Source organism: Lates calcarifer, linkage group LG10 (genome assembly GCF_001640805.2).
Source record: "Lates calcarifer isolate ASB-BC8 linkage group LG10, TLL_Latcal_v3, whole genome shotgun sequence".
Taxonomy (NCBI): Eukaryota; Metazoa; Chordata; class Actinopteri; family Centropomidae; genus Lates; species Lates calcarifer.
Genome location: NC_066842.1, coordinates 21,124,281 through 21,145,755, shown reverse-complemented (window position 1 = coordinate 21,145,755; position 21,475 = coordinate 21,124,281). Strand labels below are relative to the sequence as shown.

At 38.6% G+C, this 21,475-nt stretch overlaps 2 protein-coding genes across 2 annotated transcripts in view; both read left to right on the top strand.

The window, feature by feature from the left end:
• Window positions 1–432: 432 nt before the first annotated feature.
• Window positions 433–15,762, top strand: lg10h12orf4 (linkage group 10 C12orf4 homolog). The gene is made up of 14 exons (XM_018703606.2): window positions 433–571; window positions 1,139–1,327; window positions 2,201–2,346; window positions 4,094–4,275; window positions 4,908–5,007; window positions 5,249–5,373; window positions 6,956–7,062; window positions 7,265–7,462; window positions 7,895–8,023; window positions 8,888–8,956; window positions 9,090–9,292; window positions 12,478–12,535; window positions 13,049–13,116; window positions 14,316–15,762. Exons 2-14 carry the CDS (start codon window positions 1,147–1,149, stop codon window positions 14,406–14,408), a joined length of 1,659 nt encoding a protein of 552 aa, XP_018559122.1. The 5' UTR covers window positions 433–571; window positions 1,139–1,146; the 3' UTR covers window positions 14,409–15,762.
• A 2,255-nt stretch (window positions 15,763–18,017) lies between these two features.
• LOC108901858 (solute carrier family 45 member 3) overlaps window positions 18,018–21,475 on the top strand; it is a 29,191-nt gene continuing 25,733 nt past the window's right edge. Inside the window, exon 1 of the mRNA XM_018703510.1 lies at window positions 18,018–18,365. The gene's annotated coding sequence lies outside the window, so the exon portion shown is untranslated. The remainder of the gene's footprint in view (window positions 18,366–21,475) is intronic.

The window sequence follows — 21,475 nt, the reverse complement described above, 5'->3', positions numbered from 1 at the left end:
AATAATAATAACAATAACAACAACAATAATAATAATAACTATTATTATGTTGTTGTTGATGGTGATGATGGAGTGAAGCTATGGAACGTCATCATTAAGAGGCTACAAAAAAATATTAATTGAATGGTGATCATGATGATTTATCTTAATTAGTCCACGTCATTATTCCCTAACCTAATGTTTTAGTGTGTGTAACTTAAAAAATATATAACTCATTCATAAACCAGTTCATATTTGGCCAGCAGGGGGAGGTAGTGACCAAGGAAAAGGCTCTCGTAAATTTAGCTTTGGCCTCAATAGATTCGTGGCTCTGAAAAACTGCTTTCTACGTAAAAGAGAACAAACCAAATAAAAAAAAGATATATATGGTTTGTAAACCTCTCAAGCTTGTAGACAGATACTATCTCATATCAGTATACAATGAAAAACATAAACATAACCACGAAATACACGAAAGTGCTTTTGGTGTCACACTGCTACCGACTGCCCTGAAGCAGTCAGCTGACTGAACCAAACAGTAGCGCTGGACTTGCAACAGGAAATACATGAAATACTGTTCATTCATACTCAGGTAGGTCTGCCTCTTATCAGATTTATATATTAACCAAATAAACCAAAACCCCGCAGCCAGCTAGCCATGTTCACGACAAAGTGTCTCGCTCTTATTTTTTTTCGTTTGGTCCATGAACGTCAGCTGTACTGCTAGCTAACGTGGAACTAATTCTCCATAGACGTTAACAGGCTAAACGTAGCTCACAGAAAGCAGTGATTACATTCAGCTATTAAATATATTGTTCGCAAAAACAGCCTAGCCTAAGCTGAACAAGTTGTTAATGATAAAATATTGATCTCCCTGTGATGCGTTTACTGTTTGTACTGTGTAGATTTTTTTTCACACAGTACACTTAGTTAACCTTGTTAATTTCATAAATTTGAAGATGTAATAATGAGAAGGCGCTATATGCGTGTCCATGTTGATGAAAGGCCTCACTCTTAATTTAATAATAGTCCACTAGACTCCAAAGTTTTATCATCTGGTGACTGGCGGACAACTTTGGATATGGAGCATTGCTCTGACACAGAAACTTAGTATTAAATGACTTCCAGTCTTGTTTCACTGTTGCCTTCTATTTTTCAGCTGTGACCATGAAGAAGAACAAAGGCAAACCAGGCAGTACTGCTGAGAAGGAGTTTGTGTTTGAGTTCAGGGCAGGAAAACACAACTGTGTCCTCAAAGTGCCTCTCAAGTTCCCTGTTCAAGAGAACATCAGTGACCTTCATGGACGCCTGATGCTGCTGCATAAAATACCCTGCTATATAGAAAATGGTGAGAATGCTACTCTCCATAAAAAACAATCCATTTAGGGACAAGTTACAGAACTTGTGTGTTTGTATGTCTTGTTACACTCACTATACTCTGTATCACCAGATATATCACCAGGTAACCAATCAAATGAATTGTGTTTCATCTCTCCAGTAGAATCAATGGCAAGCACGTTGAGGCTGTTATGGTGGCTCTTGGTGGCCCAAGACCTTACTAATACACTTTATGTTGGTTTGTCTTTAATATATGAATCTATAGGATAAAGGGGGTATAATATACCAACTATATTATGTATTACCCCATATAATGCATGTGTAATGAACTCTAGACAGAGAAGGACATAAATAAAACTTTGCAGTTAATACATAAAGGGACTTAAAGAACAATAGTTTACAGTTTCTGTTTGAAAACTTTGCATGCTTTATTTTTTCTTAAGTTGCAAATGCAGTGTTGTTCATCTCTAAATCTTAGGTCTAAATTTCGGCAACCCATTTTATGCAGGAATTTAGGAAAAAAATAACAGGATCATAATCACTATTATTGGTATTTTCAGATTGCTGGAGAACTGCCTGTCCTCATCTAACTGCTCTGTATCATCCAACTAAAATTTGTAATCCATATCTACACAGCTGGACAAGAAAAATCAGATTCAGTTTATTTGAACTGAGTCTTGTGAAATTATTTTGCTCTGCACATCTTGGGAAAGATCCTGGGAAAGAGACATTGTTGCCAGCAGCCATGCTGTTAGTTTGAAATTTAAACGGATGGAATGTAACCTGCCCATAGATTTTGCAGTGTACTAGGCTTGCAAAGAATTGAAAATCGTTTTTAAATGACTTTTTTTTTTTTTTGCTGTGTTTGCATCTCTTCCCATAGAGCTAAAAACTTCACTTTCCAACTTCATTGAGAATGAGACCATCCTGGACTTTGACAGAGAGGCAGAGCTGGCCCTGCAGAGACTCACCACAGGAGATGTAGATGTAAACCAACTCACCAATGCGTGGACCAGGTCTTATGTGGAGGTGATAACATGATAACTCTTTTTCAGATTTGGTGTCATACATTTTTGGATTTGTTTGGTTTTGTCAGTGTCGCTCACATTTATGACTGAAAAGGTGGCTGTGGTGCCTGAACATCTGTTTTTTTTTTTTATTCATATGACTTAGTTCAATTCAGTCATTCTGACATTGCATAAAGTTGTGGCTGTTGTGAACTGAAGTATATATAATTTTTTAAAGATAGAATTTGATTGGAGAGTAATGCGTGAGTGAAACAGAGTTTGTTTGCTGTCCCTGCAATGGATCAACAAACTTGACATGTTACATTCAAATATCTAGTGAGAGATTAGTTAGAATTAGTTAGAATTACTGTATATTACAAAATTAGCATTCATGCTTCTCACTATCACAAGAAAAACTCCACATGGCTTCTAAACTTCTATACACTTTCCTCCTTTTTACTAGCTGGATGAACATTTCAGCTTCAGCTTATGTAGTTTGCGTGGGTGAGGTAGCTTAAAAATGCTGTTTTGCAATTATAAGATATTTTAGACGGACACATTACTTGATTCTATATACAAATTTCCTAAATTGTGTAGGCAGATATTTCTGTGAAAAATGTCTATTAATAATGTGGACAGCACGCTTTATTCTTGGCAGATGTTCCAGAAAGCTAATTTGAGGCACTGGTTGCTGAACGCTCCCTGATCGTATATCCACTACTCCTTGTTTCTGTAGTAGCACAGTGTTTCGGAAGTGTCCTTGAATGCTCCCGCTAACATCAGGGTGGTCATGGATCATTAAAGTAATTCAAACAGAAGTAGCGCAGCACCCACAAATTGATTATTCATGAGTTCTGGAGAAGAAAAAAATCTCATTACATAAGCCCACGTGCTGCGTTTAATGTCTCTCTTGCTCATTACACTTGGTTACACTTTGATGCATTTCTTCCCAGAGATCCAATATGCAGTGGTGGTTTTGCATATTTGAGACTGGAGTCATCACTTTTATATTACAGATCAATACAAAACAAATAGCCTAGTGAGATGTAGAGTGGACCTTGTGGTTTTCTAATCAAATTAAGTATGGTATGTGCACTCATGCATTTCTCTGAAAGTGAATGTCTCTTATTTCATGTTTAAAGATGTTCAATAAGATCATTTGGTTTTACACAAAACCACACTGACACTCAGCTGTCACTTAAATTGATAAAGTGACGGCGGCTGCCTCAGCTCACGTTGTGAAGCCCCTCTGGCCCACTGCACTTGGACATTTACGACATTTAGGACTGGCTAACCCTCAACATTTTACTGCAGTCACACAGAAATACACATGGAGGCTTTCCAGCATCCATCATGTTTGTGGCCTGAAGATTCCTGAGCCTGTATAAATAGAGAAGTTTCAGATTCTGAATACTGTTCTGTTGCTTTTCTAATTATGGATCATCAACTGCCCTGGTTTATTGAGCTGAGCAAAACCTTTTAAATGTGTTGACATTGCATTTTGCCTTCCTCATTTGTCTTCCTCTCAACACAGTGAACATTTGTCATTTTGTTTTCCTCCTTTTTACTAAGTCAGCTCCTCACCGGTCACTTAAACTCACAGTGTGTGCAGCAGCTCATCACCCACAACGATGTGTCATACATTGAAGCAACTCTGCATTGTGGTGGTTGTATTAGTTTGTGATTTTGCTAATCACTTAGAAATGTAAGTTTTTATTGCCAGCTGTCATTTTAGAGTAGTAATTTTCTTTCCTTTGTCACTGTTTCAGACCACACTGGAGCATGCTCGGCCTGAAGAACCCAGTTGGGATGAGGACTTTGCTGATGTTTACCATGAGCTGATCCACTCCCCTGCCTCAGATACTCTGCTCAACCTGGAGCACAACTACTTTGTTAGCATCTCTGAGCTCATCAGTGAGAGAGACATGGAGATTAAGAAGCTTCAAGAGAGGTTGGTATTAGGGAATATTGCCTGGAATTGAATTCAAGAAGTTCACAGAGTGGAAGGCTGTACTCAACTTCTGCCATGGGAAAAAAATAGATATTCTTGATTTTTAATCCTGGTCCAGTCCATGTTTATAGCAGAGTTTTTACCAGCGAACCAAGAGCTATGAGCATGACACCATATGGATTGACAAGAAACACAAAATGAATGGAGAGTTGTGGTGATGTAATCCTCATCATCAGTACCATTAAATTTTCTCTGGTGTCACAAAGAAATAACAACTGACTTGAGTCATGTCAGCAAGTGGACCTTACATTACATAACAAGTTACAAACACAGAAATGGGACAAAAGAAGAAGCATTTTTTACTTAGTAAATTACTGTGTGGTTGCTACATGTCACGTTTTTTATTTGGGATCTGCTATGACACAAGCTCATACACCCCTGTTGTAGTCATGTTATTTTCTGATGTATCAGGAGAAATTCCCATATTTAAGTGTTGACATGCAAGCATGCACCCGAGGTTACCACATTCTTTTTGCACAAATATAGGCTGGGTGGATTGAATGGTAGTTAAGCTTTTAATATATTTATAAGCTTATAATATATATTTAATATAATATTTTTCTGTCTGGCAGGCAAGCAGCTGAAATGGATAAGGTGATGCACGAGCTGGGGAATACTTTGAGTGACCAGGATGTAAATACAGTGGCATCTCAGCACTTTGATGCACAGCAGGTAAAAAAGAAGTTTGAGTCTTCTGCAGTTTGTAGCTGTGTTAAAATTTGGTGTACTGTGATCCATTGCATAGCCAAAGATATTATTTGACCACAGGTATATCAGGGGATTCAGTTAGTGAATTCTCAGTTTACAGGTTCAGATTTTGCCTGGCCTATTTAGTCAAAATATTTTGTGTGCTCCAGTCATGTTTCAGTCCTGTCAAGTTCCTCAGTGTTTGAATGTTCTCTCCTTTAAACAGGTGCTGGAGAACAAGTGGGCCAGTGAGCTGAAGCAAGTTACTGGCATCCAGAAGCAGGAGTACCAGGAGTGGGTCATTAAACTGCACCAGGACCTGCAGAAATCCAACAACAGCAGCAAAATAAAGTGAGTTATGTGTATGTGTTTGTGTATAATGTCAGAAGAAGAGTCTGTTAACATGTTATACTTGTGTGTACACTGAAGCATAATTTTTATACATGTACACATCTCTGATATCCGGAGGCTTACTTTATGCTTGTATGCACATGAGCAGACTTTTTCAGTTCTATGACAATCCCACTTAGTCTTTCAAATCTGAGGGTAAAGCAAAAATTGTTGATTCAAGATAATAAACCCTGGAGTCAGGTGCTTAGGTGCTTACTCTTGTTAGAAAAAGAAAAGTTGCTGTGCCGACACAGATGAATTTAATCTGCAGATGCAGCAGCTCATAGTGGGATTGTCAAAAGACAGCAACAGAGCGGCTCATCTTTATCCACCAACAGTATGCCTTTGGCGCAGAGGCTCGGGCTTGTCTAGGCTTTGAGATTTAACTCCACCTTAAGTTTATTTGTACAGTGATTAAGTATAGAAGCAGGGTGATACTAAGTCTTACACAGATAAAATAGGGTGATTAAAATACAAAAACTAAGAAGACAAGATAAGACATAGCTGAATGGTAGAATCTAAATGTTAACAGAATGAGTTTAGATCCCATAAAATGACATGAAATGAATAAATAAAATACTTAAATATCCCTCATGTGATCTGTGTGACTGGAAAAGTGCCTCTGTTTTCCATCAGGATCTTCGCTCGCAGTCAGATCAGCCCTTCACTAACAGGATCTCTACAGCTGTACTGCTACAGCAGTTCTAATCCAAAACACCACAAGTCTGCTGGCTTTTTGAAGTACAGGGTACATTTACATATTAATTGAAGTGATTACAAGAGGTCAAAAACTCATCTTAGTTTGACTGATGCTTAGCTCTGCAGTATCAGTGATGACTGGCATCTTGGGATAAGAAGTGGGAAAAAAATCTTAACAGGAGTTAACAGTAATGTAGTACCATAGAATTCTGGTTTAAATTCAGGTCCTACGCTCTTCCCCTGCACATATTGGTTATTCCATTAAAACCAGCAAGACGTGTATGCTAAGAGCTTCTCAGACAATGTGCTGACCCTGCATTATTTTTTCTTAATGATGAATATCATTATTTGTTATGTGTAGGTGGAACTTAATACTACTGCATCAGCACTCTGAGGACATAATAAATATGCATTTTTAGTCAAAGTTGTACCCTTTATAGGAAAACTGCAAACAGAGTTATTCTATTCTGTTCTACAGAATTCTATTTTTTCTGTTTATTTATTTTCAGTTGTTTTGAAAAAGTGCTGAAACAAAAAAAACAAATCCTTAAAACTGACACATGTATAAACAAATTGTGTACTACCTTATTTCCTGTTTTAGTAAGTAAGTAAACACAAAAACTGCAGCTGAAAGTAAAAGTGAAAGGTGTCTTATCTGGTCAGTAATGTCTTGTTACAATATTTTATAAAATATTAAAATATAATTTGGGCATTTCATTTCACTTTTTCTTGGGATGAAACTCTAGTTATTTCTGTTGCTTTCTTAAGCCTATAAAACGTGTTGTTTAAGCTCTATTTGATAGCTGTCTTGACTGATTGGTTTGTTCGCATGATTGATTTCCAGTGAGGAGATTAAGGTGCAGCCCAACCAGCTGTCAGAGCTTGCAGATTCTGGAGCTAGGATGTTTGAGGAACAGCCTCAGCTGGAGGAGAGTTTCACCATACACCTAGGTGACTGACCTCTATCTAACATGCTATCCTTTGCTAGCATTCATACATAGTTTTGTGATGGCTGACATACCAGTACCCATATTTGTGGTACCCTAAGTCTGGATATTTTTATTAATGCAGTGTAGATGTGATCTCTAATTGATTTTCCTGTTAACCACATGTAGGTTTTTTTTTTTCGTATATTTGCTATTTTTTTGACCAGGAGCACAACTTAAGACGATGCACAACCTGCGGCTGGTCCGGGCAGATGTGCTGGATTTCTGTAAACACCGCCGGCACGGGAGCAGCGGAGCAAAGCTGCGACGGCTACAGACAGCTCTTTCGCTGTACTCCTCCTCGCTCTGTGGTCTGGTGCTGTTGGTTGACAACAGGGTCAACTCCTACAGCGGCATCAAGAGAGGTAAGGGGACATGTTGAATATAATGTGATGTGTTGGTTATCATCATAAATGTGTTTTCTTTTCATGTGGGCAATTCATACTGAAAAGATACACCTTTATTTTGGCTGTTAGGTGATTCATCATTCCTACCCATTCCACAATAATTCCTGCAGTTCTTTTTTATATTTTGGCATCAGTGAATTTTTATTTTGGTCCTACTTATGACTCACTCTGATTGTCTATCACCTTTACAGAGAGAATAACACTATTTATTCACACCTCTTGAAATGTGTTGTTTAAAGACTAGGCCCTCCATTCACCACTAAGTATGTATTGATTTTGTTAAAGTAGGAGTGTGGAGTCACAGAGATAAGCATGCTAGATTAGCATTTGTTCAGAGTGAGCACTTTCGTTCATAATTTAATTCCTGGCCTCTTTTGTGCTGACCTCTAGACTTTGCAACTGTGGCGAAGGAGTGTACAGACTTCCACTTCCCCTGTCTGGAGGAGCAGCTGGAGGAGGTGCAGCAGGTGGTGCTCTATGCCAGAGCCCAGCGGAGCAGCAAGCAGAAAGACCAACCTGGTTAGACTCTTGGCTGCACTTTGTCATTTCAACCACAGCTGTAATGTACACAGAACACTGGAAGAGGTTAGTAGAGAGAAAGGCAAGCTTTGTGAGGCTGAGGGTCACACCACTCTTATCCTGGATATATAATTACCATATAATTAAAAGTGTAGCTAGTGACCTGGACAGACACTGTCTGAATTAAACTGATTTTTCTAGGCAGCCAGGATGCATTTTTTTTAGCCTGCTATGCATGCATATGCATAAAATGCTTGACTAATATTGTTACCCATGGCCTTTAGCAGTGCCACAGTGGTACACATTTATATGATACAAGTTGCTGTATCATCCTAGAATTGCTTTTTTCTTTCAGTGTAGAGAATATACTCACTTTGAAGTTTATCTCTTTACCTGGTTTGTTTTTAGCAAAATGAGAAAGAACATCCTTATCTCTTATTTTGACTCCGTAATTTAAGCTCCCTTCAAAAGAATGAACCAAAGGGGAGCATAACTATACACTTGACTATAACAATGTTGCAGTACAAACACTTTGCACTCCAAGGCTTTTTACATAGTTGGAGAATGTCAGTGACATGCCAGCAGTATGAGAGGGGGATTAAAGAGTCAGGAAATAGAAGACACTTTACATGACTGCTAATATGTCAATTAAAAATTGTGTCTAGACCCTTATCACAGCATAACACGGCATAGTGGTTCATAGAGTAGAGCTGTATATAGAAACAGGCTTGTTAGCTTACAAACCTTTCAAGGAAAGTCCAGCTGTCGTTTCCATTAGGGATCCTTATAAGATACTTTCACCACTTGGTTTGTATACTGAACCTGGTTGTGATTTGTTTTTCTTTTATTGTTATTTTCTTACAGAGATCCCAAGGAATGGAGGTGATGATAAGAGCAAAAATGTTGAAAGAAATCCCTCTAACATCTTACCAGGTAATGATCAATCAATATGTTACTGCACAAATCACTGATGCATTATTCAGTAGTGTTATTTTTACACTGCACAAGTTGTGTGTCATTTATTTCTCTCCATCTTTTGATTTACCTACTTCTTCTTTTCCTCAAGGTGAGTTCTACATCTCGCGACACTCCAACCTGTCAGAGGTCCATGTTGTCTTCCACCTGTGCGTGGATGACAACGTCCGATCAGGGAACATCACTGCACGTGACCCGGCCATAATGGGCTTGAGAAACATACTGAAGGTCTGCTGTACACATGACATCACCACTGTCACCGTCCCTTTGCTGCTGGTCCACGACATGTCAGAGGTAAGAATGGCTGGGAGTATTGCAGACACTAATACATGTCTGATGCTGTGATACGCACATTTTTTCACCATCAGGCTCCAAACACACATTATGAGGATTATAACACTATATTAATCTGATCTTAAAATAATTATACTCAAATTGATAATACAATAATACTTTTTGTTTTGTTTTTCCAAGAGTTTGTAGGCCCAACAATCATGCAGTGAGTTAGCTTCGACAGTCTCCCAAACAAACTCCCAAACTACAAGTTAACAAACGTTGTCAAGGAGAAAATGCACAACATTAAAAAAATAAAATAAATAAAAGTAAATGTTTGAGTTGGGCAGAGCGATTGTTTGGCTACCAAACACTTGACTTGAATAGATTTGGAAAGGGTTTCAGCATAACCTGCCAAATAGCTCTGTATTTGATGGTCATATGAGTTTCAGTGGATTTTTAGTGGCTCCCAACCAGGGGTACTTCATTGTTTAGAATATACCCACATATTCAGCCAGCATTACCACCTGAACACTATGTTTTGCAATTCAAAGCACACATGAAAACTTGTTAGCAGGCAAGCAGAGAAGTCCAGGTAGTTAGCTAAAAGAAACGGATCAACGGTTTCAGTAGATAGCTAAATGGAATTTATTAACGGCTGATAAAGATAGAATAGAATAGGAATAGAATAGGCTTTATTGTCATTGTACATAATGGATAAATGGTGAAAAAGCAATAGACGTCATGGATAAATGGTTGAAAGAGTTAGCTAATAGTTAGCTAAAAGTAAGGTAAATGGTCAGGTAAAAAGTTAGCTACTGGTAGTATACTGGATAAAAAAGGTTGGGAACTACTATCTTTGTGTTTTTTTGCATACTCCTCTTTTGTCTCATGTTTCCTGTCACTTTGCATACTATCAGCTATCCAATAAATGTAAAACACTAGACTCAGCTACAGAAGGTCACCCCAGGAGCTGATATGGATGCTGCTCTTGAACCTACCTCATCCCTATGAGCATTTTGTGTCAGTCTTGTACTTCTGTGTTAAGCCTATATAGTTTGTAAGTGTTTGTAGTGGTTTGTGTGAAGAAAACCTGCTTGCCACATGAGTTTATGTGGTCTCAGTGGATGGTGGGCAGATTCTTCCCTTTCATTCTGCCTCTGCTTGTTTATGCACTGCATCCTCAGCTGTGGCCTAGCTTTGTCACACTCTGGCTGTGAATTCAGACCAGAAGGGCAAAGCAGAGAGTTGTAAAGGTTTCTGTTTACTTATTACCTCACAGTGTACCTCAGAGTATAGCAGCAGCAGTCTGTACTCACACAGAAGGTGGGAGCCTTCAGTGACTGATAAACTGAGGCTGAATTAAGCAGTTTAGGCCAATATCTGGTCAATGTGAGGTGGATTTTACTTTTATATCTGGAAATTTATTTATTTGGTCTGTTGAAAATGGATGTAATTGTGATATTCTTTTAACCTGAATCACAGCCCCTTCTTAGTTCTTAAAAAAATTAAAATGAAATCATAATAAACTGAGATCCCATAATCCCTTAAGGGAAAGTAAATTCTCAACAAGCCTCTGTCTGGAGTGCACTCGTGCCACGACATGCCCAGTGCAAGTTTTCTCCCCATGTTTAATCAAGAGTCTTTGTTTACATAACCAAAGTCTTCTAACTTTTGAAGCCTCAGGAACCAGAGGATCTTTAATTGATGGCTTCTGGTTACACATCAGAACTTTCCATCTGTCATCTTTCTTTCTGTCTTGTTTTCCTTTTAGTGAAGACGTTTTCCTGTTTGTACAAGCCTTTTCTTGTGTTTTGGCATTAAAACAACTGGCATAGTTTGTCTAGATGAACTATAGACTACAGTCAAAATACAACAGGGCTGTGCCTCCTATTCTCATTTTTTGATGTTTTTTTCCTCTGAGAGCATTTGGAGTTTGAGGAAAAAGGAACACAGTAGAATTGTTTAGTGCCACTATAATACATTTTTAATAGTTTGCAGAGAGGAAATTGAAAACACCAACCAAACCAATTTAGGGAGACACTGCAGACAGTTACTCTTTCACAATTCAGGAGCTGTTATGTTCATTTTTCTGGTTGTATAAAATGACTTTTCTTGCCTTGATTGCTTGGCAAAGACCAAAACTGTATTCGGTGCCCCTGTGAACAGAAACAACTAACTGAGCTCCACACTACAGTCATAATGAAAAGCTCTGGAATATATTACACTGTTGCAAATGCGTGAGACATGTTGTTCAAACCAGTAGGGTTTATCTTGAGGGCAAACGGGTTAGCGGGTGACGCAGTTGACATGGGCCTAAACATGAGCTTTGCTGACACGCCTGCCTCCAGTTCATGGATCCAGTCTGTTGACTTGGGATGGGAGTAACATATATCCCAGTAGGTGAAAGGCTACGTGTGTGTGCGTGTGTGTGTGTGTGTGTGTCTGTCAGAGGCTCTACCTATCTTACACTCCTTACTGTCAGCAGAGGTGAGTACCTGCTGAGGTCACAGCCAACAGCCTGGAGCCAAACACAGTTAAAACTGAAGAGAGAGAAGTGACATATGCAGTGAGAGAAAACATGCCAATTCTAATCTGTTAAGCTTTTTGTGTGTCCACCTGGTCACCTGATAAGACACTCTGTGTTTGACCCAGTTAATATGTAATTCATACAGTATCTAATTTACATACCTGCGTATTTAATGTATCACAGCTTTAACCGTTCTGACTCAGCACCAATGCCACCAACACACATTTCTCTGCCTTTTTAAACACTATTCTGTTAGTTTTTAACAATTTAGAACATAGAAAAAACAGCTTAACATGGACGTCACAAGTCACCATTTAAAAAGATATGTAAATAAGTAAAGTAAATAAGGGGGAATGGGGATGAGCAAACTGGTTTGCCTGTGGGGAGTCAGAAAAACGTTCAACATAATAAATAAATACAAATAATAGAAATAATGTGGTATTTATAATAATGACAGCACAGCTTATTTCAGCTTCTGATTTAAGATGTCAATAAAATGTAACCATGTTTTAGAAAATGTAACCTCTTGTCCTTTTGATTACATTTTATTTCCTTTCCCATTTCCACAATCAGTCTTGGTGCCAACAGACTGACATGTGCCATCATGATGTTTCCATGTTTTGCTGCACATTATTCTAAACACAGCCAACTAAATGATTGTAATTTCTCTCTGCAGGAGATGACCATACCCTGGTGTCTCAAGCGAGCTGAGCTGGTATTTAAATGTGTCAAAGGTAAAGAGAAAGTTTTAAAATAAGTCCAGTTCATCAGTTTTTATAGACCTATTATGCACTCATTAACACAATTAATAAAACAGTTTAGATTATACCTTATATTGTACCCATTTTCCTGTTTATATATATCAAGTTCAACCTGTGAAGCTATCTAAAACATATATTGGACACATCAGCTCTTGTGTGCGTTTCCTCAAATTCAAAGAGCAATAGAGTTTGAGTTGAAATCAGACATGTCAGTGTGTCCACTGTAAATATACCACCAAAAATGTGATGTGTACTTGGCTTAAACATACTGAACACATTTGTCATTTCTGGACAGTCGTCTGTGGTTTGTCTCATTCTGGAAAATGTTGAAAACCTCAAAACAAAACAAAAGTAGACAAAGATACAGTGGGAACGCAAAAAAAAAAAAAAAAAAAAAACATAATCACAAGACAACACATTACAAATTGATATTCAACCATTGAAGATTTTGTTGAATATAATTTACTCAATCTGTTTGATTTGCAGGCTTCATGATGGAGATGGCCTCTTGGGATGGAGGTATATCACGCACAGTTCAGTTTCTAGTGCCAAAGGTAAGAGCAGAATACACCACCTTTATTTATGGTTTCACATCTCATAGCTAAGGTTGACACACAGTCATCCTTTGAGTAATTGCCTGCCAGCAAAGCTTTATGTTAAATTCAACAGAAATGTACACGAGGCCTCAGATATTACACAACATAACAAAAGGCACACCTGGTCTTGCAGTACATACCTTTGAATGCAGACAGAGAAGAAAGACTGCTTGAAAAGCATGTGATAAATCATAGATTATAGAGCTTGACCAGTGTTTACAGTGCTGTGATAAAAGAAAGCTCAGAGACTCATTGATATAAATGTGTTAAGCAGTGGGATCAGTGTGTAGCTTTCCAAAACTGCAATGTAATCTTGAATTTACAAGGAAATCCAGGTTGAATGTTTTAACATGTGTTTTCATATATAAGATAAATAAGTTGATGCTGCTTTACAAGTAAAAGAGGAGAAATATTCAGGTTCAACTTTGAAACAAGGTTTTCTGCCATGTTTTCGAGGAACTGTCACCTCAGTGCTGGATGAAGCATGACTGTTATCTTATTTTGGGCTTACGTGGATGTTGTATACCTATAGCTTTTGTGGTTTGTCAGGAAGGCAGCAGAGCCTATATCATGATCTCATGTTGACAGGTTAAGATGATAAAACCAGCGGCATCAAAGGCACTCTGACAGTATAGGCTTCCTGTCAGCTACATGCTCAGACACTGTTCAAAATAGCCCCAACTGAAACAACATTGTTTTCTACACCTCAAAGAGAAACAGCAGCTAAATATATACTGTGGGTTTGTGTGCGGTTGAATGATGCGTGTGCGACTTTGTTTCTGCTTAAAGATTAATACTTAACATTCTTATTTGACGGGTGGCGATGCTTAGACATAAATGGTATGTTCCCCCATCAAAGTCACAGCTGCCAGACCTGACATCATTTTGGCATCTTGACTACTGTCCCCTCAGGAGAAAAAGACCCTGTGATGTTAAACTAAAGTTCAATGCAGGCTCTGCTAACACCTGGCCAGGCTAGATGTATTTTTGTGTTCATGGGCACATTAAAAAAGAAAGGTTAAATGGTTCCCTTCCAGTGTTACAGTGAAAACGTGTGTGTTTTTTTTTTAGTTTTTTTTTTTTTTACATTGGTACCGCAAAAATCTCAGTCCTCACTAATCTTGCCTGTCTATTTGTGTGTCTCCTTATTTTGACAGAGTATCTCAGAGGAAATGTTCTACCAGTTGAGCAACATGCTGCCTCAGATCTTCCGTGTCTCTTCCACCTTAACTCTCACCTCAAAGCACTGATAGCTAAAAGAGATGCACCACGTGGCATTCAGAGACACATTCATTTTAACAGCTTTGACCAGTTATGTGATTTGGTGAAATGACACATAACCCTCGTTCACCTTTTAGAATTAGGACCGATGGGTGAAATTGGGTTTGAAATTTTTAGATGGCATTATAGCCCTTACAGTAGAGGTGCAAAAAGGATTTTAATTGAGAAGGGACATTTTTATGCAATTGATGAGCCTTTTTATTTTTGCACCTTTCAAAGCTACACACGCTATGAATACTTCTTCAAAGAGAGAGGACTGGAACCGGTGGCTCACACACAAAGCAGCTGCTGCAATTATGATTTCAAGCTTCCAGGGTGTGGTTCTGGTGACAGAGTTTTATGACATCAGCTGCCAACGCTGCGACTATTACAGTTTTCCTTTAAAGCTACAATCTGTAACTTTCCTCATGTTCGAGCTGCAGCATAACGGAGCAGCCGGTGTTGTGTTGGCGAAGTTGGTACACAGTGAAAATGATGACAGATGATGTGAATGTGAAAACAAGTATTGTTTACTAAAGTGATAAAGTTGAACAGAATAGGCACTGGCAATTGGACCTAATTAACATTTCTCAATAGCAGAGTTAGCAACCATGCTAAATGTGACATTTGTAGTATTATCCCCATACATACAACCATACAGATGGATATTGTAACAATATAATCATTACTAAAAAAAAAACATTACACATGATTTTTACTTTCCATGTATGAAGCCCCCGTGGACATCATGTTTCATCTTTTGAATGATCATGAATTAGTCACTATGGGTGACCACACACTTCAGCCATTTTATGAGATTTAACATTCTAATCCCATGGGTAATCAGCTTCATGTTTGAGGGTTGGGTCTTCCAGAGAGAAGTGACATGTATTTGGCACTAGCAGTCCTAAAGACAAATGGTATTGCTGCTGAAATGAGCTATGTGCAGGTGTTTTTATACTGCATTGCAGTGAGTTGTAGCGAGGATCATTCTTTGTGTGAGTGTGTGTACACGTGTGTGGTCCCTCCCCACTACCTCTGTTAACAGCAGATGGCACTGTTCATAAAGACAAAGATGTGAAAAGGGTGACTACACAGATGCTTACACGCTTACATGTTTATTATTATGAGATAAAGTTTTAATGAGGATCTGTTGCCTATTGAAATTCATCTGTAGTCTGTAATCATCATGAGCAAGTACAGCCTCAGTAGTCGTACCTCCACTGGTAAATGTTTGTCAAATGTGTTGAACACTTGAACCTACTAAGATGTGTGTTCTGTATATTCACTGTGTATATTCAATGTTTACATTTGTATGTTTATTAAAGTTACAGACTCACCATACTGATTTGATGTAAATTCTTCATGAAAACCATCATAAGCTTATGACAGAGCTTCACATTTTGGATGATTAAGTTTTCTTCACCCCTTTGCCAACGGTGATTCACTTCTAGTGGCATTTGGTTCAGCATTTTATTTGCTGTTGATGGGTTATCCACAGGAATGTAATCTCTCTGAAGTTAATAATCCATGTCATTCATTGGAATTACATTCCTGCACATCTAATGGTGGCCTATAAGCCATCTCAGACAGACTGAAATCAATTCAGCTTGTCAGAAAGTTTGCCACAGCCACGTTCAGTGGTGGCATTAGGCAGATTAAAAGAGTTGAGACTGTAGCAATCAAAGCAAGTTGCCTTCTCTTCTTTCAAGATAAACAAGATGGCCAGCGCCCATGTGAAATTTATGGGATTTCTTAATAGCTTCATGTTGAAACCTGCAACTGTTAATATGATGCTGCCATGCTGAGAACCCACAGAATTGTAAGAATATGTATTGCTGAGTGTTTGGCATTCTTAGGATTGGTCTCAGTGGCCTACAGTGTTGGGTTTCCTCTTGCAGAGTCCAGGGTGCATGATACTGCGCTTCTCTCTCTTACAGTGTTGTTCAATGACCAGACCAAAGCAACACATTAACAATTTCAAACTGGACGCAAAAAATATTAATTCATCTAGATGTTTTTCTGCAGACTCTAAGCATGTTATGTTACATGTGGAAAACAAATACCACAAAGCACCCGTTCAAGTGAACACTAAGGCCCCCCCTCAGTCAAACCAGTCTGGACTGAAGTCCTCCTTGGATGGGGATGTCCTGTCACTCACAGACACAGAAACGTGACCAGTCAACAGTTGTCTACAGCATTTAATACTCCATAAATTATTCTTTCTTAAAGGTCATTTTATTACAAGCCAATTCAAGTAAAAAAATCTATTATTTAATTGGAATTAAAAGAAACATTAACTCACATTCATGTAAGTGATCTATATGGACCAGCTGAGGAACACCTTCGTGACTGGTGAAGGAAGATGCAGGATATATACTGTAGTATATATTTAAAATGTTCTGCATGTGTTTAATCTTTCTATCTTTCTCACAACATAAAAATAGACAGCTGTAAGTGGAAATTCCCTCAGGAAGAGGCAAAGTTTTCTCTGCATACTTTTACCCCTAGAGAGCAGAATTATTCATGGATAATTGATTTCCTCACCTAATTTAACTTGCCTGGGCATTACAAGTTTGAGGAATGGGCTGCCAGCATTGACTGGCCAACAGTCTGGCTATACCCAGGACTGGAAAGAATAATAATAATAAAAAGAAACATTATGATTAAATAGGACTTGGTTCATGGCATCTGGTGGCCAAATGGTTGAGTTGCATACCACATAACCGCAAGGTCCACTGTTTGATTCCTTGTTGCCTGTTGAACCCCTCAGTTATTAACACAAAATTCCAAAAATAATAATCTAAAATAAATAAATTGACTTGGCTTGTAGAAGAAAAAGTATGTACAGTCATGATACAACATAAATGTAGAATATGATGGGAGAGTTAAGGTTAAAAAGCCCTGCCTTCTGAAACATAAAGGAATATCCAAGATTTTATAAAATGTCAACATCTCGTCATCTGTCTCTGGCACACTGTAGCTATAAGTTATTTATTTACTTATTCTTTAATGAGCTATTAGAGGCTATTTATACCTTGTGGAACAGCTGTTATCGTGGTAATTATTGCATATGACATGATTTCTTCACACTTAAGTTAAAATAGGCATTTTGTATTGTCTGAGGACTAATGGTCAGAGAATACCTGGATATATCTGCTTCATGCAGTCATGTTATTTAAATGAGCAAACTAAAATTTAACTAACTAAATTTCCCCATTGTGGGACTAATAAAGGATTTTCTTATCTTATCTTAAACTAAAATGGTGCATTTGCTGAGGAAAAAACAAGAAGAACACAGAGAAATAATAGAAATAATGAAATGACCACTGAAAAGAAAAATATTGAAAATAGTATAATTCAAATGTGAGTTAAATGATTAGATCTGAAAGGTAAAAAAACAAACAAACAAAAAACCAAACCAAAACAAAACAAAAACAAAAACAAACAAACAAACAAACAAAAAAACATAATAACGGGGGGAAAAAAAGCACGAATGCATAAAAACATTTATTTGTGTACATGTTTGTTTGTTTACAGTCTTCCTCTCACGTCACACATACTGCGACCGGAACTTGCTATGTTCCATCTTTAAAAAATAAAAGCTTGTGTGGTCTTTACCCTCATGAAACGCTTTGAAAAGACCATTGAACAACACAAAGTTTGTATCGTTGTTAAGTTTAGTATGAACTCTTCTTAAGTTATTTTTCTTTGTGTGATTTTGTTATAGGCTGTGTGGAGTTGTTAATTTGGTGTGGCACCGCTGCGACCATTCTTTTGGTACGTTTATTTCGAAAGTTGAGATCGGACCTTGTAGCTGTCACTGCGACTAACTTAACAGCAGTTGTCACAGCTGGGTAGTTGGCTCTCCACAAGTTGAGCAACAGCGGTACGTCGGGAGCGAGCAAGTCGCCGCATGGATTTCCCGGAGCTGCACATAACTTAAGGTGAAGTTTGCACTTAAGAGAGTCCTTCATTGGAGCTAATACCTTTGTTATATACACTCCGCACTTATTTAGCCCTGTTAATTCGATACAAATCTAACGTGGTACTTTGTTACTTAACGGTGGCTGTGTCGGTTAAAACTTATTCATTGTATGTGGTTGCCTCTCAACGGCAGACCGTGTCGAAACCGCAGACAACGAGTTTAAAATTTGACCCAACTGTTGGTGTTCGTGTCCAATTCATACTACGCCAGAGACTGTGATTTAGCTAAGCTGAAAATGGAAGCGTGTGATTGTGTTTGGTTTGAGCCTGCGGCTGAAAGGTGTGTGGTTAGCCAGAGTCCAGCAGCAGCAGCAGCAGCAGCAGCAGCATGGTGCTTTCTGGAAGTTTTTCCGCTCTGCGTCGTTGACTGCAACCCTCTACCAACCAGCCTCCCTCGTTCACTGATGTGGTGCCAAGTGCCATGGTGGCAAGAACTTTACAAGCTTACCGACCGATATAACCTTTAATGTCTACACGAAAACGTTCGTCTCATCCACGGTAAACATTTGGCGCTGTGTTGGGAAGAACCCCGCTGTTTTGACACATGGATATATGGAGGAGGAGGAGGAGGCGCTTCAGGACACCCCGTCTGGAAAGTTGCTCGCAAACTCGGTTGAGCTGGCGGTGGTGCTGACTGCAGCAGCACTTTTAATGATAACATTGATTGTTAAGATTTTAATGCGCTGGTCAGATATCTCGTAAGGTTTCAGTAGTCACAGAGCCATATAGATATGCTGATGCAGCTGTGAACACAGTTCTTGGCAAAACAACAACATAAATTATTTTTCACCTAAGACTTAGTTCACTGTGGTGAATTTAGGAAAGCTTAATGAGAACACTTGTTGTGAGGCTTCCTGCTTCTACACTTAATAGCTGACTAAGACTTCCAGTTTGGAAATCTGATTCTTACCAGGAAAAAGTTGAATTGCCAAAGACCACTTCAGCACTCTTTGCTCAAGATGAACGAGTCATTGACACAGTTTCCAAGTTGTCAGGAATTCAACTTCCTTGTCACTCTAATTACTCACTGACTGGAGTTTCTGCTTAATCACTGGAAACAAGTACTACACTCAGATCTTTTGTCAGAATAGTCTTTACTAATCGTATACGTCAAAGATTGTAATATTGATGATCATCTAATTGTTATGAAATATATAAAAGAAAACCCTCACTGTATTGGGATGCTTTGTTAAAATATGAGGAATCTCTCAAAAAGGTGAACACACAGCTTCTCTTACTTAGTGCTCACTCTGTTGTGGACAAATGTAACATTTTTGTATTAGATCCTTTTGCTTACATTCTTTGCACGTTTTAAAGCCACTTAGTAATTTTAATGTCTTTATTTCGACAATGCAATGTCAGGAATGTAAACTATGTGTTCTACTAAGTAAACTTCTTAAATAAGCTTTGGTTGAGAACTAAAAATTTCCATGCTTGTTTGGGTTTTTTTTAAAAACATTTTTTTGGTTACTTGGACCAGAACCTTTGAGGCTCAAAACCACATTAAGAAGGAAGCGGATCAAAAGGTTAAACAGCTCTAACCCATGACAGAAAGACTTTTATTGTCACCGTGACCGTGACTCTGCCATTACACAAAGACCTCTTTCCCCTCTCCATGGACCACTCAAGTGTGTTATTCATTCTACCTAGGAAAATAGACTCTTCTCTTTAGTTTGCCCCGGCAGCTCTTCTCTTCTCTTCTCTGTATTTTGTAACAAACCCAAAGCTTGATTATTTCCCTTAACAACTGTACAAAAACAAAATGTGTCCTCTGCTGGTATGTCTAAAACTGGCTTCTGTGTGCTCACACAAGCAAGGCTGATCTCAGAGCAGCTACATTTCTACCACTCACTACTTTCTATGTGTTGCTCCAGGAGGGGTTTTGGGCAGCTCTCTGCAGAGCTCATCTGCTCCACAGTGATAGAAATGCTTCTACACCCAGGATGCTGTGGCCCGACCAGCTGGCTGTTCTCTAACTGCTTTCTGACAGTCTAATATACCCCCAAGCCAAGCGCAGGATAATCACCCACCGTTGAGGACACCAAGCTACTTAGGCAGACTGAAGGCTTTGCAGTTTTAATCAGTCGTAGGCTGTTTATCTCCAGCTCGGAGTGCTCGCTGTGCTTTCCATGTGTACCTGGATTCTCAGTGAATTACTCCCAGCTCCTGCATGTGTTTTTGAAGACAGGTGCTGGATTATGTTGTGGGTGTGATTTTTGAGCTACCTCTTCCTAATGGGGAGGGCCTGAAAAGCTTTTGCTGGAAGGGGTTTTGAGGGGTTTTCTTTCTCTTAAGCTCTGTGTCCTCTTCAAAGCATTGTGTGCTGCTGTGGCTCTGGTATCATGTGTAGCCATGAGCAATCACAGGTATGCAGTCTGTACAATGGTTGTCTCTCGCATGGGAGAAGTACAGCAGACACTTACTCCAGTGGGAAAGCACTATTTTATGGCTCTCATGACAATCATGTTCTTAGACATTGCTTTCAGGTTTTAACTTTCATGTCCCAGTTTTGTCACATTGTGGTGTTTTCATGGCCTGTACTGTGTTTTTCTATATATTTTTGTTGCACGTGTCACTTGAGATGTATGCCAGGTATTTCTGTGCCTCAATTTTATGCATTATAAAAAGTAATATTTACTCTTTAGATTTTCTGTCTGCAGGAAATTAGATGAAACCTTGTCTGCTCTCAAGTTGGACCAGTTGCCTTGGGGTTTCATGTAATTTGAACCGTTGGCTTTATATTGACAGGATCCATGCTGGCTGCCTCTATTTCCTTTGTCTCTGCGTGAACTCCGATTTAGCAGGAGTTCATTTCTCAGATCTGCGTGGTGTATTTTGTTGTTATCTTTAGGCAAATATTCAAACCACTTGGGTCTAGTACATTTACTGCTGAAGAGAATGTGTCCCTCAAGCGCTAATCATTATAAAAACAGTGAGCTCATTTGTTGTAACAGGAGGAGGGGGAGAGAAATGGTAATGGCAAAAGAAAGTTAAGGCGGAAAAAGTGTTGGTGTTTTTTTTTCTCTTGCTCTGTATGTTTTTTTTTTTTTTTGTATGAGGACAAGAGCCA